The sequence below is a fragment of the Anabas testudineus genome, chromosome 23 (assembly GCF_900324465.2).
Source record: "Anabas testudineus chromosome 23, fAnaTes1.2, whole genome shotgun sequence".
Classification (NCBI taxonomy): Eukaryota; Metazoa; Chordata; class Actinopteri; order Anabantiformes; family Anabantidae; genus Anabas; species Anabas testudineus.
This window is the reverse complement of record NC_046631.1, coordinates 3874703-3893918: the sequence shown is the minus strand read 5'-3', so window position 1 is coordinate 3893918 and position 19216 is coordinate 3874703. Positions and strand designations below refer to the sequence as shown.

General features: G+C 40.4%; 2 protein-coding genes and 1 long non-coding RNA gene across 3 annotated transcripts; 1 reads left to right on the top strand and 2 right to left on the bottom strand.

Moving 5' to 3' along the window:
- The first annotated feature begins 2 nt into the window (after positions 1-2).
- Positions 3-6391, top strand: LOC113163400 (DENN domain-containing protein 11-like). The gene is made up of 9 exons (XM_026361986.1): positions 3-818; positions 2297-2396; positions 2640-2798; positions 4054-4210; positions 4323-4461; positions 4718-4849; positions 4923-5073; positions 5325-5393; positions 5517-6391. The coding sequence occupies exons 1-9, from the start codon at positions 416-418 to the stop codon at positions 5710-5712; spliced, it is 1506 nt and encodes a 501-aa protein (XP_026217771.1). The 5' UTR covers positions 3-415; the 3' UTR covers positions 5713-6391.
- Positions 4383-5624, bottom strand: LOC113163404. The gene is made up of 3 exons (XR_003298894.1): positions 5513-5624; positions 4583-4860; positions 4383-4453 (listed from the first exon to the last, which is right to left on the bottom strand). It is a non-coding gene; the product is annotated as an uncharacterized LOC113163404 (long non-coding RNA).
- Positions 6392-6538: 147 nt separating the features above from the next.
- LOC113163397 (FYVE, RhoGEF and PH domain-containing protein 4-like) lies at positions 6539-15550 on the bottom strand. The gene is given in 17 exon segments (XM_026361980.1): positions 6539-8645; positions 9411-9475; positions 9478-9495; positions 9498-9540; positions 9780-9923; positions 9999-10124; positions 10205-10288; positions 10394-10424; positions 10689-10861; positions 11009-11152; positions 11441-11499; positions 11621-11759; positions 11849-12005; positions 12116-12261; positions 12476-12950; positions 13042-13621; positions 15313-15550. Coding segments are annotated over 17 exon segments (2697 nt in total). The 5' UTR covers positions 15437-15550; the 3' UTR covers positions 6539-8456.
- Between the last annotated feature and the right edge of the window lie 3666 nt (positions 15551-19216).

Genomic DNA, 19216 nt, shown 5'->3' with positions numbered 1-19216 from the left:
AAAACGCAGCTATTGTAATGGAAAGTGCTGCCTGCTCAGATAAGACTGATCCCGACGCTATGGAACAGGTTACATTCACGAAGCCAAAACAGACTCGCGTTCACAAAGGTTCAATAGCTATTCTTTGGAGAGGCAATAGGACAGTTGCTGGTGAGTGACTTTGAATGCACCTCGCATTAGACGAAGGAGTTGCCCTCTCAACAGCATCAAATTTATGATCAGTCCAGAAAGATAATAAAGGTAGATGTGAACGCTGCTCCGCAAAACGAGAATTTGATGCAAATTCTATTTAGCAACACTTCATAATGCAGGAATTGCACTGAGTTGTAATTAACTACGGATGGACCTGGTGCCTCTCGGCTGAGACATCATTTACAATCCGAGGTGAGACCGACGAGGCGGGATCGCCGACAGGATGGTGGAGCGGTCGGACCGAGCCCCCCTGCTGGACTGGGAGGAGGTTCCGTCCGCGGAGAAGCCCAGCGGTGCAGCACCGGCGGCAGATCACACGAAAGAGCGGCTGTCGAGCCCCTCCAACAGTCGCTCTTTATCGGGATGCACGGCGCCGGGCTTTGGGTGGAGCAGCGGTCCGGGGGGTCCCTCTCCCAGCAGGTCTCTCTCCAACACAGACGGCTGCAGCGCTCCACCCGCGACCTCCAGCATCCCGGCGGGCACGGATGAAGGGCTGCGCCCTGACAAGGAGCAGCATCTCTCGGATTCAGGACCAAGAGAAGTGGCTCTGGAAGACAGGATGGTGAAATGGGAGGAAAAGGACCAGATTGTGTCGGTCTTTGTGGTTACATTCAACACCAGATCAGGTGAGACATGTGTGAAACATCTAAGTATCCTGGTGATATTACATAAAACACAATCAGCTGTAGAGAAGAGGAAAGAGTTATTTATAGTCAGGAAAACAAAGTAGATGAAACCAGTCGTGTCTGGTAGCACAGAGCCTGCAGACCCTTCTCCTACAGGTGTGGCTTTTTTTTTTTCCTGACAGGGACTGAAGGTCAGAGACACCATTCAAAGCCAAATCCTGTTCTAACCCCAGAGGAGACATAAAGAAATGTTAGGTTAGGATGACTTTTATGATGCAAATCAATCAGCTGGTGTTTTCTGCAGAGTAGGCCCCTGCATTAATGAGGGGCATGGCTGAGACAGGATGAGCCCCTGTGAAATAAGAGCTAACCAGGTTATTTACATAGAGGGTTAATCAATTTTAGATCATATAGGTATATATTTCAAAATGGTAGAGAAAACCTGACTTGACTGCATCACAGGACGTTCCCTGCAGGGTGGAGCTGGGCACCTCATGATCCTTCAGCATGTCAGACTGACATGAGACTAGAAGAACAGGGCGATGACCATGTTGTAGTGATGCTTTTATGAAATATTTGTTCAGTTGAGCACACTGATAACGTCTTTAGTACCCCAACACTACCATGCCACACCTATCAGGCCTTTGGAAAAGCCTCAGTGTAGTGAAGTTATTTAGCAACACAACAAACGGGGTATTGCTTTGGTACACGTGCATGTAAAATTCCACATTACCATGATTTAATGTACCTATTTATTACACATACTAAGCTCCATTGATGTTAATTTAAAATAACAATATGGCCAGAGATGATTGAAGGAAGGTTGAGAGTGAGACATACAGCAAAGCTCCAGATCTACAGTGGATTTGAACCAGTGACACTAAAGCTTCTAAATGACCACTGTACTGGAACAGAGGAGTCATGAGAATACAACAAAAACAGTAATAGACACATTTTACATGACAAATCAAAGACAAGCATCATGATTTTCAAAAAAATACTATACATTGTTTTATGTATTTATTTTTTCATGTAAGGTAAAACACTTTATAGACACTTAGAGCTGCAGGATACTTGAAGCTCAATACTCAAAGCGAGTAACCGCTGTCAGGGCGGCAGTGGACTATCTTTGGCGGGATCTCAGTGAATGATGCAGACCTGCAGCCTAAGCAGTCGGCTCATATTTGACTGATACTTGTAGCTAATGATTAAATGAAAAACCACACTGGCTGAGTCACCTTCTCTGTTACTCCTCTCCTATCAGGCCGTATTTGCTCAGCTGCCACTCGAGCGTCAGCGTTCAATGGACGCATTATGAATTCCTAAGAATCCAGTAGGGCTGTGTCAGTGTTCCCTCATGAAATAAAATGATACGATAAAACTGTATATTTACTGTCTGCTCCTGTATCGGTGTTTGTCTGCTTTCACGCGTGTGTGTGTTTTTTTTTTTATTATCTCTTTGTGTCTGGGTGTGATAGGAAACATGCTGGAGTGGTGTCTGCCCAAAGACATGGACCTGGAGGGAGTGGAATTCAAAGCCATCGCCAGTGGCTCTCACCGAGTCACCACCGACTTCATGTAAGCGCGTGCGTGCATGATCAGCATGAGTATCCACACAATGGACGAAAGTAATCATCTTTATATGCTGGAGGAGACAAACAAGCTCATTTTGAGTACTAAGATGTGTCCCAATGTCTGGCAGGACAGAATGAAATAAACTGTTGCCTGGCAAAAAAAAAAGCTCAGCCATCTGGCAGCGTTTTTGCTTTTCATGACTCATGGCTTCCTCTGTCTCCCTCTCTCTCTCCCCTCCATCCACAGCTACTTCCGGAAGGGCTGCTACTTTGGCCTCGCCTGCTTTGCCAACATGGCAGTGGAGAGCACGGTGGAGAGGGGGGCGAGGATGAAGTCGGTAGGGATCCTGTCTCCTTCTTACACTCTGCTCTACCGTTATATGAGCTTCCTGGAGCATCAGGTCAGGTAAGAGGAGCTGGATTGTGCAGCACAGTGCTCAGCACCTAATGTGTATTTTCATTACCGCTCATCCTGCGTTATTTTACTGATAATGTGATGTGGATGATTAGTTCAGAATAATACTGATGAAATCCCCACCACAGCTTTCTGTTGGATTCAGATTTAGATTTAAATATGGTTTTCATATATCACTTGAAAGTTTCTTAGAATTAGCTTTTTATGTCTACATAGAGTAGGGAGCGTTGGCTGTCATGCTGCGCCGCCATGTTTCTACACTTGTCCGCTAAATCTTACACACTGCACCTTTAAGTTTTAGATATTACAAACATATTTTTATTTTTTGAGTCTAATGAGTATGAGGCTTCGTCTGTTAGTGCCTTTTTTCCTTGATAGCCTACTTCCTCTTCTTTCTTCTCCTTCAACTCCAAAAGAAAAAGAAAAATCACTTTCACACCTTCTGGGTGACTCATGTTTTCTCTTTCTAACACCCTCGATTTCCTGCAGCAACACTATCCTTCCATCATCTTTTGACCGCAATAATGTTTTTTGCTGGTGTGGACAAGACTGCGTATTTAAACATTACATCCCAAGTCTTGTCACATCCGTGTCACACTTCCCCTTCAGTGGCCATTTAAACACAGCTCTCTCTATATCCAGTGCCTCTTTCTTCCTGCTTTCCCTGATCCTCCTTTATTCCCCCTCCACAGTTCCCACAGGCTTCTCTTGGCCTCCGGTCATGCAGCGGTCATGCTCCTTACTCATCATTCCCCACATAGCAGATCCCCATCTGCTGACTGATATGGCATTCGTCTGTTTCTTATATAAAGGGCTCACTGTTGGTCACGAGGTGATTTATATATTCAGGAATTTCTGTATACCTTTCCTCTGTTTTTTCTCTCTCTCCATCTCCTTCTCTCCCTTCCTGATCTTAAGCCTGTTATTTGTCTTCTCTTGGCAGTTGCAACTAGCGGAACGCATTCGTTATACAGGGAAATGCTAATTATGCTAAGAAGGATAGAAAATATAAATGGCATAGTAGGTGAAACACACAACGTTTAATGTGAAACCTACATGTAGCTGCACACCTACAACTTTGCTTTGTAAAACAGCAGTCTTATCTGCAGTCTAGTCTGTAGTTTCCAGGCCACAGACATTCATTCATTTGTATAATTCAGGGATGCAGCTCCTCCTGTGTTTCGCAACACCACATCTGAATTACCTATATTTTACATGTTTGGATGTCATTTCGCTGCTGTTCCAGGCTTCAGCTTCAGTCCCCAGGCCACTACTCTCCCCTGGAGGCCTTCTATGAGGACAAGAGAGCACTCCTGCCCCCCAGTGGTGACGGCGTTGTCACTGCATGTCCAGCCAATGCCTGGGGAGCTGCAATCAACCATAGCATGCACCCTGAGATGAAGGTAGGAGATATTTTTCCATTCCAATTTCATCTATCTATGATTGTGAAGTGTTTCTTACTCTGTTTTACTGTGTGTGTGTGTGTGTGTGTGTGTGTGTCCACCTGCGGACCAGATCACGCACCCCGCAGGCTGTATGTCGCAGTTCATCCGATTCTTCGGGGAGCAGATCATGGTGCTGTGGAAACTGGCTCTCCTCCGCAGACGCATTCTCATCTTCTCCCCTCCACCTGTGGGCGTGGTTTGCTACAGGGGTGAGATGCGTACGGATTTATTCACAGAAATTAAATAAAAAGTTTGACATTAGATATTCGTGTATATTAGCTGTGTTGCCCAGAAGGAGAAGACTGATCAGTCTCATGTTGTGTCTATTACCTAATAATCAGATGAGGGCTTGCACTTCACTGTACATGCAGTTCCTTTCCAGCTGGAGCAGTGTTGGACAGCCCACACGTCATGCACACATTTGCTATTAATTAATCTCGCCCTTCACTTCCTCTTCCCTCTTAGTGTACTGCTGCTGTTGCCTGGCGAACATCTCCATCCCCGGGGTTGGCGTGGCCGTGCCCGAGTTCCGCCCCTTCTTTTATGTTAACGTGGCCGACATCAGCGCCCTGGAGAATGAGCTCTCCTACGTTGCATGTAAGTGGATGCTGGAACATTTGTGAAAAGAATATGGCTAGAATCTAGAGTCTGTGTGTGTTTTTGTGTTCAGGTACTACAGAGAAGATCTTTGAGGAGAAGAAGGATCTGTATGATGTTTACGTAGACAATCAGAATGTAAAGACCTACAGAGAAGGCCTAAAGCCTTTGCTCCGCCTCAGCACTGCAGACAGGGAGAAATATCGCAAACTCACTGAACAGAGGTAAGTACAGTCTAAACAACACATGCCTCCTTTAACAACAGGGTAAACTTTAACAAACCCAGCTGCCAGAAAAACAGTGTTTTAGAAAAGAAGAAGCTCTAAGCATCAAAAAAAGTATTAATTGAAAAATTGTAAAGTATATGTGTATTACGTGTCCTGGTATAAATATTTGTATAAAAAAAAAAAATTCCTTCATCCTGTAGGAACAGATTAAATGTATTGTGTGTGTGTGTGTGTGTGTGTGTGTGTAGGCAGATGTTGCTGTACTCCCAAGAGGAGAATGGAGACTGTGTGTCCAGTGAAGAGGATCTCTTTATTCTGTAAGTATGATTTATTTTGACATGTTACTGCTACTGTTCAGAGTATAGACATGGAATAGAATCAAAGACTATGGGGAAATTAACAACAAAACTCACTTGTCATCTTAATCTTAACTTACTCAGGTTTTTCCTGGAGCAGAACAACAGAATATTCCAAACCCTAAGCGAGGTGGCAGGAAGCCCTGATCCCACTCTGACCCAGGAAAGTGTGAGGGCTATGGGTCTGGATCCCCATGGCGACAGGCTCTTTCTGCTCCACCTGCTGGAGATCTATGGCTACGACACCCTGCTGGTGTCAGAGCAGCTCTGCTGTAGCTGAGAGACGACAAGGCGGCCTTCTCACCTCTCATCACTGCTGGTATTATAAGGGGGCTGGTTTGCCTTGAGCCAACTGAGTGCTGCACAGTCTGGAGGACTGTTTGAGACTCCAGAAACACCTCTGATGTTCTCTTTGTTCTTCGTTGTTCTTCACTACGATTCTTCTTTCTCACAAGCTGATGGGAAGGGCAGAAAAAGAGTTAGCTCTAATGTTACGAACAGGAGCAGTGTGGTCGGTTCTGCTTGACACGGCCTCACTGATAAACCTGCACTTGGACTACTCACCCTTGGCCGACTGAAAGTCCTTCCATGAAGTATTACAATACTGAGCTGTGTTTGAACACAGGTCCACATCCATCTGATAGTAATATAAGTAGAAATAATTCTTCATGGGGGACACTCAGTATTGGGACTTGGGCAGAAGACTTCTTGAAACCAGTGGTTAAGAGATTTTCCACAACAAGACATGAACTGATGATTAATGTATGAAAGTTAAAGAGAGCTAGTCTTCTTGTAAATAATCCAGATTTTTCCTTTATGTACAATGTGTCAGCGTGTGCGTCAAATGGGTCCAACTCTGCCAGTGTTGCTGTTCTTGCATCAAGTGCTGGATTTTAACATCCCATTTTAAGCCTCTTCGTCCAAATCAGGGCCTCCTTGCTTGAAACATGTCATTACCAGCAGGTTAAACCGCCTTTGTCTTTAAGAGCCATGTCTGTAACCACCGCTTGGTGGATTTAAATCGTCCATTTAATGTTTTTGGGCTGAGCTGAAACCAAACCTTGTGATAGACCGGTGACCCTGCATTCTGCCCAAAGACAGTTGGGATTGGCTCCAGCTCCTCCGTGATCCTTACCAGGAGGTTAAGGCTGTAAAGATAACTGTCGGATGACACTTAGCCCGATTTTCTCATGTCCAGCCGGCAGAGGCACATAAAAAACTACTCCTCTGACTGTCAGCTGGGCCTGCCACTCAGAGGAATAAGTCATTACACTGTTTAATGTTTGTTTTTCTCTAATGTCCAATTGTGTTTACAGTTGTTATATTAGAAAACAACAGGCACACCAGGGGATAAACTTTTTTTTCCTAAATGTTTCAGACACTTTAGATTTAGATGATATTCTTTATCAGCTAAGCACTGTATTTTGTTGAGGCAGACCCTAGCAGCTTATAAGATATTTTTAGCTACTGCGATAGCAAAATAACAGTTACACTTGAGGGTATCTTGCTTGTGTTTTCTGTCCAAAGGAAAACACAACAGTGAAACAAGAGACCACAAGTTTTTTTTTTTGTTTGTTTTTACTGGGAAATGAAGCAAGAAGCTTAAAGCTGTTATAATTTATATTCTATATCATTGTGTCAGATGAGTGTGGCAGTCTGGAAGGGGGTTCCAGAGTCTTATGGCTTTTGCTCATTCCTGTCTGGATCATAACTCCATAGCTTCAGTTCACTGTCACCATTTTTAAAAAATCAGCATACACTACTTGCTCAGCAACAGAGACAGACAGTAACGTTCTAGTGATCACAGTGGAGAAATTAGCAACTGAAGAGCCGTTCATTTATTATGTATTACAGTTGCAGGTGTGTTGTGGCCACTAGAGGGCAGAACAACTTGAGACACAGATAAGAGATGCTTAACTACCCAGTCACAGGACTATTTATTTGCTTAGATTGCTTTTACATAAGCAATAGATTTCCTAGTTGCGCATTCAGAGAAACATTAGTATTCATATGGTATTCTGACCTTCTGTTTTCTAGCTCAACTGCTGAGAAATATAGGCGTTTTATCTGCAGTTTAGTCCTGGATAGATTAGAAGATAAAAAAAATAGGGTCGACAAGAGTAGCTGACTGAATAGCAAGTGGTCATAACACCAGAACAGACAAAGAGACAGGAAATGATCCATAGAGTGGTAAAGATCAGTGATAATTCTCGGCAAGTCTGTCATTAACAGTGTCTGCTAACATAAACCACATTTTATATTTTACAATGATCATCCTTATGTCATTTTTTGTACATTTTTATATGCGTTTGTTTCTTTTAGCTGTAAATTGCTTTGAGTGTAAAGATTTAATAGCTGTAATTACCTGTGAAGAAATGGGATCAGCTGAATGTGTTTTATAAGGCAAATTTGATCCCACTGAGCTTCTGTGTGTCACTGAAAGCTTCATGCAATGTGTTCAACTGTCTGCTGTAAGGAAGCAACTTTAAGCATATTTTCTCACTACACCACACAGCACCTTAGAAAACCTGTACAGAGCTAAAGTCAACATGTTTGTAGTTGAAAGGGATAGTACAACTCATGTTAAAACACCTTTATTTATTTTACTGTAAACCATTTCACAAATAAAGTGCACAGCCACTTGTAAGGAAAACTGTTCTCTGTCCAAATATTGTGCATTAATTTATGCCTGAATCCAATTTCTAGGTTTTTATTTATTACACGTTACACCTTTGTCTTTACCAGTGGTTGTTTTATGTTCATGAACATGCTCATATGAGTATTTTCCATGGTTCTAAATATTCAGCAGTGGTTTTCCTTGGTGCTGTTGATGTTGACTTCCTCTCAATACATTTCTTTCCACTGCTGGCATTACCATTAGTGCCACATCTGGAGCCATTGGCTTTAATGTCATTGTGCATGCTGGCATCCTGCTTGGCATCCCGCTTGTCACAGCTCAACAGTCAGTACAGCACAGTTTGAGGTGAAGAACATCTCGGCACAGGAGGAAGCGTGGGTGATGATTTAATTACTTGCACAGAAACAGGGTTTGACACTAGCGGCTCTGGGGGGGGGGGCTCCACACTGCGGACCATAGGAGGTAAACTTGACAGGGACTTCACATCCTGGAAATGTGAGTGATGGTTGCAGGTGTTGAAGATGGGCCATGTATTGCATAATGAAGTCAGACAGCCAATAAGTGAGCTCTCTGTCCTAATGGAGAGTGTGCACCAACCTTTTACCACCACGTTGTGGCAAAACTAACCAAAAGTTGTATTCTATACATTATTAGATATAGATTATTATTATATTACAGGGAGAAAATAAAACATCTTGTAAAGAATTAATCAGAATTTACCATTCTACCCAAGTTAATGTACAGTCAGTCCATTTATGTTTCCTGATAAATACAGTGAGACTTAAACAGGTCACTGAATGGTTTCAATCAATTGAGAGGAACCATCTTTTATAATATTCCCATTAATTCTTTTAACAGACTTAAATCCTGTGCCAAAGATCAATAAGGCTGTTCTTGATGCTTATGGTGGACCAACAACTTGCTAATAACCTTCATATCTGTTTGCCACCTACATTATGCCTCGCATCTGTTTTGCCTATGTCCAGCTGTGAAGACCTCTGCAGAATTTCTTTCTGTGCCGCTGATTGCACAACATTTTAGTTGCCTTTCCCCTTTTTCCACAAGTGCATGATGACAGATCGTGACCATTGCCCTACATGTCTGCCACTCAGGAACAGTGATTGTGGCAACATTGCATATGACAACAGCTCGTGCAGGCTCTCTAGAGACAAGCTTTCCAACAAATAACAGCGACATACAAAACAGAAACGGGTCTGTGGCAGCATTATTCAATGTTTGAAAATATAATTAAATTGTTTGCTTGCAAAATTATATGTATATGTTGTATGTAAAAGATAATTCATTATCATTCACATTATTCATATGACAGAGACCCCTACCTGCAGTGCAGTGTAGAGGACTGGAGGCTCACTCCTGTTGGCAGACCACACTAGTTGCCAGGTCTAACGTTGTCACCATGTTGTGAAAACCATTCATTACGCTGTCACAGGGCACTGGAGATGTTTCCAACTATCGCAAAACACACAACAAAGCACAATGGCGTTAAATAAAGAAACCTTGCCAACCTTGTTCCAAGCTTGTTATTGTGGCTCCAGTTGGTGTAATTAAATTAAAATGGATGCACCTATTTAGACAAGTTTGTGAAATAAAAAAACTGAAGTTTATATATAATTCCACGTAAAAGTAAGTTTACTATTAAAGTAAAGCAAGTTTAACCCTTGTCAAAACCTTTAGAGAACCAGGCTCACCACCAGCATTGTTCTCTTCTTGTCCTCCAGCTTGTCCTCTCTCTGCCCTGTCAGGATGGAGTAGCAGGATTTGCACACTTTGTTCAGCTTGTTACCGTCGTACTCTAAAGCCACTTTGTTGTCCGAACACTTCCCACACACCACCTAGGGAGCAGAGAAGCTGTCACTTCCATTTTGTCCTATATTATGTGTTCACCACTAAGATATTTCATCACTCACTAAACCACAGGCTCGGCAGTGGTGACGTCTTCTTGTGAATGTGTTGAAAGGCTCCTGGCATTTCATACACATGGTCACTTCGTTGTCCCTGATCCAACGAGGGGCTCGTCGACCAAGTTCCTCTGCCTGTCAAAACAAGCAGCACCTAATATAAATACAAACACTACATCACTACACCTATTCAGTACATGTTCTATCAAACTTACTGGTTCTTCTACATTCAGCTCTTTGGAAGCCAATTTGAAAGTTTCATTTTTCTTCTGAAACTCATCAATAGCACCTCGAATCACCTGGAGATACATAACACTTGCATTAGGGGAAAGAAATGGACACAATTTCCTTCATTTATGTAATATTTACTGTCCTGCACCAAACAAATAAAACTCCTCATTTACCTTGATCCATTCATCTCTGTCTTGTTCAGAGCTTAAATAAATCAAACAAAATGAAAAAATGGCATTTAAGGTGGAAATCGTGTTAAAATATATACATTTAATACATAACTAGAAGCTATTGTTTAGCAGTTGTAGCTGTTCTGCAGATCTGCATCAAAAGTTTATTTCTTAGTCTAATATTCAATTACATTTCTTTAAAAATATCTTTCTGACAGCAGAAACACAACTTTGGCAGCATAAAAAAAATACAGTTTTGTAGCAGGCATTATACGAGGAGTACACACAGTGCACGCACCTGGTCTGCAGCTCAAGGGTCTTTTCCTTTCCAGAGACCTGGAAGGTGTAAGGATGGTCTTCATTGGTGGTCTGCTGCACTTGCATGCCATCTACTCCGATCCTGCATCGAACAGTGAAGCGCTGGCCAACTAGGCTGAACTTGGGAGTACAGCACAGCAAAAAGTTGTTGAACTGTGAAAGAAACACAATAATTTACAAGGTTTCCTTACATTTAAATAACATAAAGAGCTATTAACTAGAAAGTTTAAGATAAACAGCTGTTTAAAACTTTGACACTTGATAGAAGCTGAACCTTTATAGAAAAATCAGTAGTCTGACCAGAAACAGTTGTCGCTCCATAGCAGATGTGTTCCTGGCAGCAAGCTTAAGCAGACGACCCTCTCTGAGAAACTCGTTGGTTGGGTTGACCACTTCTTCATCCCCAACCATCTCATAGATCTCCAGCAACCGCTTCAGCTTTTCCTAAAAGGAAAAAAAGATTAAAAAAAACAATTGATCTGATCTGCAAGGGGGAATCATGAGATAGTTATTATTCCCACAACTGATATATCAGACAATACAGGCATATTAATATTACATTTCTTCTAACTGTCAGCTAAAAAAATTACAATAAAACATGCTGTAGATCGTGTTTAATTATTTAATTCCATAGCAAAGTACTGGAATATTTAAAATCACCTCATCAGGATCAATTTGAAAATATAATACAATTAATTAGTGATAAATCTCGTAAACATTATGGTGACATACAGCTTTATGGATGGCACTGTTTGAGTGGGTGGCTGCCATGGAAATATTCTGCAAGGATTCTGTTGAAGATGACAAAGAGATGCATGGTAAACACAAGATGACCTTTCAGAGACAGAGGATCAAGTGCACACAGTGATGGGTAAACAGACTGAGATAAAAACACTGATACAATCCACTTACTGTGAGCAAGCTTATAGTCTGGGTTATCCTCGGGCAGCTTCTTTAGGTAGTCCCTCAGGAGCATCTCATAACGAGGAACTCTCTGAACAGGCTCCAACATGTGGTGCTGTAGAGTGAGGCTGCCACACACACCCTGACGCTAAACCAGCCAATACATACATTATGTTCTGCCCACAACTCTGTACCTTTAGGTGTAAATGTAAATGATTAAATACTGATGTTTCTTACCTCTATGTCCTGGACGATGTTTCTGAAAGCAGAGGAGCGTTCAGTCCATGTCCTCACCAACGCCATGGCCTGATCAAAGTTGCTGACATAATCTGCATACATCCTTAGGAAGGGTGCGTGTCGAAAAAGAACATTACCCAGGCCGGGGCTTTCATACCTACATTTGGTGGAAGTGGCAAAGTAAAAGATGAGGGTCAGCTTCAACACACAGTGTTAATATTAAAAGACATCCTTAATGCTGCACTACGTTTTTATATGAATGCCCACCAGTGTCTGAGGCAGGTTTCCAGGTCAGGAAGGAGGAACTGGCTGTGAAAGGAATAGATGGAGGAAATGTTTGAGAAGATATTTCTTATCACCTCAAGAGGAAATGAGCCTCGACCTGCCTCTGCCATCAGGCGTGAGCAGAACACCTGTAGTGAGAATCAGAGTATACGGCTTAGTTTCACAATTACTAGTCTTTTACACAAGTATACCTGTGTATTAACCAAGTATTTGCCTCTGTAGCAACACTATAGCATAATGTCTGTATCAATAAATAATATCTTATATCTAACTATGCTTAGAAAAACTTTAGTCAACACTATTTTATCAAAGTATACTGGACACATGGAGGCCGTCACTGACCCGGTCTAACAGGTGGAGACGAGCCACATAGGCTCTTTCTGTCTGCAAGAGTTCATTGGCTATGTTGTATAATTTCAGTTCTGTGTTGTCTTCATCTTTTGGCTTGCTTCCCCCATTCTCCTTTTTGCTGTCCTCCTCATTGTGGTCATCTCTAGGCTCCTTGTGAGTCTGCCCATCATCTACAGTTACCCGAATCCATTGGCAGGAAAACTTAGAGCCATATCCATTAGAGATTTTGCCTTCTTCTGTTTTTTCATTCATTTCCTTTCCATTCACTACTAAACAGTCTGTCCCTTGCACTATGAAATCTAATTTTCCTGGGGAATATTCTTTGCCGTTGCTTGATTGAAGAGTTCCGTTTACTGTACGACTTCGGCTATGGCTTGTTGGTGTTTTGATGGTGATGTCAGGATGATGACAGTTGGATGATTGCAGCGGGTTTAGTGAAGGCTGTTTAACTTTCTCGGTGGGAATCCTGTTAATATATATATAAAAATATATTTGTGTATGTGTTAAAATATTCTGTTGAATAAAGTGCCAAAACTTTACCAAATTAGGAACCTTACCTGCTCTCATCCAAGTACACGATGAGATCAGGTACACTCAAAGATTTCCCCACTCTCTTCTCCTGTCCTTTCATTTTGCTGCTTGAGATTCGGTGCAGTCGTAGCCAAGATTTAGAGCTCTTTACAGGGGTGTAGCTGCCCATCCTCCCCTGAACAGGACTTGGGGTGCGCAGTTTTCCCCTTAGAGAGCCATGGTTTCTTGGGGACAACTTCTCAGAGCTGTGTTCTCCTTCCCTTAAAGGGCTACAGTTCTCAAACTCTCTTTTACCTGGACTTGGAGATCCTAAAAATACACTACTTGCAAGATCTGGTATCCTCTGACTGTGTGTGTTAGGGCTGATATGTGCACCTGATCCTCCATTTATAAAACTACTCCCTTCTCCTCTGACAGGACTAGGGGAGCCTAGACAATTATGTCCTGGACTGACACAGGAAACAGAGACTCCATAACCTCTGTTAGGACTGTGATCTTCCTCTGTGCCATTAACTTGGTGGGGCAATAATTTTCCTGTAGTGGGGCTGTGCACTTGATCTTGTCCTGCTCTCAGAGGGCTCTGGTAGGGAGTAGCTTTAGTAGGACCTGCAAAGAGAAGCAGCATAAGTTGTCAAAGTTTGATTTCATTCATCAATTTTCTTAGAGTTTGTCCCTGATCGACAAACCCTGTTGCAAGCAACAATGCTGAAGCACAAAGTTAGTTGTTTTGGAAAGACTGTAAACAGTACAGTAAACCAGAGATCCGAGGCTTTCACTGTAAAATACAATTTCATGACCATGTTTTAGTGATACAAACATCTATTGAAAACAGTTAGTTACTTATATTTAGTTTGCTTTAGTCCATGAGGCAATAAGGAATACCACATGTATACACATCACAGAACTTATTCCTGTTTTTTTGAAACCTATGTACTGACTACAAGTCTTTCATCCTTCACAACAACTTTGAAATCTTGTAACTTGTCAATTCCTTACCTGCAGTTTATTTCCAGACTATAAGATTATCCATTACCCATCTGAAAAATGAAGGATTTTCAATTCACGTCCGGCTTTACGGAAGTGTAACAGATTTATTAGTCATGTGGGCAATTTCTCAACCACATACAGGGCTTCTTTCTCACTTCCGTTTTTCTTCCTCCACCATAGAGTCCAACATTTTCCACCCTTACAACTTACAAGCTTTGTCAGTGTCTGAGAGACAATGTATACACTGACTAAACTGAGTATTAGCAATGCTACATAGTTTTAGATAACAGTGACATCTGGTTGATGCACAAAACTTGAGTTTCTTCTTCAAAGACTCGAGTCAGGTTGACCAAATCTGGTAAAGGAAAATATTATACAGGCAAATAGATAATTGAAAGTGAATCAATCTTAAGTAACATCTCAGTATTCATAACGTATTTGCTACTAGTTACTGTACTGCATTCAAAACCCCAAAAGCCCTCTATTTGACTGTACCATTGGTGCAAACATATTCATACTGAATAAAATAGTTCTGCCTCTGTGGGGGAAACGGACAGAAAGACTGTGTGTGTGTGTGTGTGTGTGTGTGTGTGTGTGAGGGATAAATGCCACAGGCAAAGTCCAGGCTAAATAATGGGAAAGAGAGTTCACAGCAGTAATCCAACAAGAGGCTACAGACATCAACTGCACCCAACAAAACACAATAAGAACAGTGTATACAAAGGTCTTATGTACACAAGCAAATAAAGGAAACTGAAGCATGGAGGATAAAGAAGACTTAATGCCCCCTCACCCACTGTGCTGGACACGATAGTCCAAGACAGTATAAGCTGCCAAAACTATTGATTCATTAATATGTCAACTGTTAATGAAGATTTATTTATTTCCATCACTGTTGTGAGTGAGTGAGTTGAATTAAAAAAAAAAACTGAACATTATAACGAAAAATAAAATGGTACCCAGGTGAAACAATTTCCCTTTTTGAATATTGAAGAAAATTATACATAATATTCATAGATGGTGGATTTACTGCTGTTGTAGTACACTGAATGGGGGGGGGATGCTCAAAAATGACAACTTGTACATACATGGTTATGAGGAGCATATTTATTGACACCATTACATTTAAAGTAGGTGACTAGCATCCCAGTATTAGCATGAGCCTCCAAGCTAAGCATTTTCATCACATTTTTGCTCCAAATGTAAAAGTATTATGTGCCACTAGTCTTCAGAATTGGTTCGTGACATTTTGTTTTATTATTCATAAAATGTGGAGTAAAACATAGGTATATTTTAAAAAGGCACCTCACCTGTGTGAGACTCCACCACACTCCCTTTAACCTTCCGTCTCACCGCCGCCCGCCTGAACTCCTCCGTGTCCCGGCTGCAGTTTAAAGTCAAACTATTCCTCTTCTTCAGGTCAAACATTATCATAAAGTCACCTCAGTTGCCTGTTTGGGTTTCTGCCCGCTGTTCCCCCAAAACACAGTGTATTTAGAATATAGCCGTTAAACGTGAAGAGTCATAGACCCCAACCCTCTGCCGTCCACTGTTTCACGTGTGTAAATCAATGCTGCTAAATTTCCTGCACAGCTGTTTGATTAGCGATTGACTTCCGTACACGCCCCCCTCACACACCCACTGGCCAATCGGCCAGCGTCCTCCCAATAAAACGAACAATTGACCTTTGACATTATGTCATCACTGATCAACACTGTAACCTCTCAATGCACGCAGCTTCTTCTTTCCCAGAGAGTTACTCACTGATGTTTGGATTAGAGGGACTTTACTTTACTCCAGCAGCTTAGACAAGGTAGCTGTAAGGTTAAAAGAAGGATTTAACCCACCTGAGTGGTAAAGATCAAGTTTCTATCCAGCACTGATTGAAGCATGCCTTTGAGGAACACAGGGGAACAAGTCCAACATAGAGGACATAACTGGCTTGACTAGAAATAAGTAAATAATTATAAAGAGTGTAGAAGTAAACATGAAATAAATGACATGTATCATTAAAAGAATAAATCATTTCATAAATCATTTATTTGTTCATCTGTGTCTGCATGGTATATAGGTAGGTCATCTAAACCCTGGTCTAAACATGGAGGAATCCAAAAATCTAAATGTTCTCCAATGTGCAGCCTGTGTAAGAGAGGAGCTTGTACTGTCCTCGCATTCAGGAACTAATGTTAGTGCCCCAGATGACAAAGTTAGCTAGTTAGGACCACCTTCTCAGGAATGTATTACAATGTACATAAACTAATCGCATTTACTTATTTTTGCATTCATTTAGTTTTTTAAATGTAATTATTTTTATTTAATTATCTAGTCTATTCTTTTGATTGGAGACCAAATTAATTGTATTATTTATGAATCCATTTGTTTACTTATTGTTTTTATAAGTCATTAACTTTCTCCATTCTATAAAATGCACGTTTTTCCTAAAGTGCATCAGCTGACATCTCTTAAAACAGGTCCAGCAGAGAATTGAACCCAATTCACTGGATGCAAAGTTCACAATGTTAACCATCACACCATGGAACTACGCTGCTTTCCCAAGGTAGAGCTGGTGTACCCCAAATGTGCGAGCACCATTCATATTTTCAATACACACTTCTTATTTTATATTATTACTAATGGGCTGTGGCTGTGGCTCAACAGGTAGAGCAGTTGACTGCTAATCACAGGATTGGTGGTTCAATTCCCACGTCACATGCCAAAGTGTCCTTGGGCAAGATACTGAACCCCAAATTGTGTGTGTGAATGAGTCACTGTAAAGTGCTTCGAGTACCAGCTAGGTATATAAGTGCTTGCCATTTATTTCAATTTAAGAACCTCAAATGTCACAATCCTCTGGCAACTTCCTGATGGATGCAACAAAAATGGTTATGCAGAAATGCAAGGAAATTATCAGAGCAAAGAAGATTTGTTGCATTTACGCTGAATTACTTATCTGAGTGACTTGTTCAGTCCACCAGATGGTGGTCTTGAACCTAACCCTAGCACTAACAATCACTGAGACATGACACAGCACTGTAAATGTTGTCTATGTAATATATACACGTGAGATCCTTACAATCACACTGTGGTTGAAATGTACAGTGCTCATCAGTTTTCTCTACGTGCTGATAAACACACTGTAATTTCTCCTATGAAAATCAGTTGATTAGAGACAAAGAGCTTGCACAAGTGGTGAAATTAGAAGGAGGCATTAATCAGAATGACATCAAATGAACAGACAGGTTTTAGTTCTTGATGACACTGTGACAACATGTATCGGTGTAGAGGACATAAAGTGGACTGTAAAGGATCAATAAAAAGCATTAACTACATAAACTAATTAAAATTAATAACACAATAAATGAACAAAGAGAGAATCATTTAGATTAAAATGAAAATGAAAATGTTCATGTACTAACATAAAAAGACCTTCTTGACCCTCTGTCAGAGCAGTTGTTTAGTTTCAGTTCTGCTAAATTTATTGACTACATATAACTGTGACATGTAGCACATTTTAATGCTGTGTCACAGTACAGTATATAATAAGAGAAACATAGGTTTGTTAAGTGCTGAAGAATTTTTCATCTGTTTTATTCTTTAACTAAACTAACTGGATAACTAAAACTGGGTTGTTTGTCTCATGTCATGAAAATAATTAAAAGAAAATCTGGAAAATTATGTTTACAATAAAAATGTTTAACAAATCTTACTTGTGAAACGTGAACATCGCTTTTACACTGGTATCTTAATGTTACATACATCTTTATGATCCACATGATCCCAATGTATTTTGGAGCTGGCGGTCAGCATTTTCCCCACAGAGCACTCTGGGACAGGTTATAGTTCTTGTCTATCTTGTTTGTGTTAGTGTTCAACAGACTGAGATACTACTGCTACTACTAATACTATTACTGATAATAATAATAATACTATTACTGATAATAATAATAATAATAATAATAATAATAATAATAATAATAATAATAATAATAATAATAATAATAATAATAATAATAATAATAATATATTTTCTGCTGACATTATGAAACTAACTATTTGGTTAACCAGCTCAGTATATCAATAGCAGCATCTGTTCTTAGCGTGTCAGAAAAACAGCTTGGTTTCCTGTTACAGTAAAAACTGTGTGGTGACTTTAGTGCTGCATTTCCTGACATGTATCATGTATCTTTGTGATTAAGCCACTATCACTATCAAGTCTCTCCTGTGCAGCTCAATCAAAGAGCGTACCCAGAACTTTGTTCAGTCAATTTCAGTAATAATGGTGCATTTGCCTTTGAATTTTGCATTTTTTTCTTGCCTTTCTATGCATTAAAGAAAGGCACAAGGAAATTCAAAGTGCTTTCCGAAAAAACTAAAGCTATCTTATTTGTTCTATGTCTCTAATTCTGTTAATATCTCTATATACTAAAAGGCTCATTTCAGACTTGACATGACTGCTACAGCAGAGGTCTCCATCTTATACGACCCCAATGTTTCTTACAGAGCTGGTGGCATTGTTGGACAGAGACCTCACTATTTCTCTTTCTTTCTTCAGACCAAAAATAAAATCCGTTTTAAGAAAATATTTATGTATCCAAGCATTCATTTGTTTTATACAATGCAAGGACTTCAGTGGACCATGATAATTTGTCAGTAAGTGCTATAAATTTGAGTGTAATCAACATAGCTCTGATATGCTACAGTATGTTATTATCACAACTCACCAAATGGGAATATATATATATATATATTTAAATTAAAGATGTGCTAAAATTGATCTCTGGGGTACCCCATAGGTCAGGTCTATTTTAAATGACTCATGGTTTCCTGAGATGACAAAATAACCCAATTTCATGCAGTTCCTGAAATTCCCACCATATTTTTTTAGCATTTTCAACAATAGTCCATTTGATTGTATCAAATTTAGCACAAGGATCAAGTAAAACTGACTAAAAATGTTGAAAGATTTTAACTACAACAGTCTCTCTACTATGACATGTCTTAAAAACTGATTTTGTGTAATCGAGTAGGTTATTTTAATTTAAATCCATAATATGATAATGCAACAATGCATACAACATGAAATGTTACAAATACTGAATAATAATAATTAAATACAAATAGTACAAGTACTACTTACTTTGTAATAGCTATGCTGTTAAAAAAGGAGTGCATATGACAAAAATAGTTATTATAAATTCTCATGTAAAGTACATT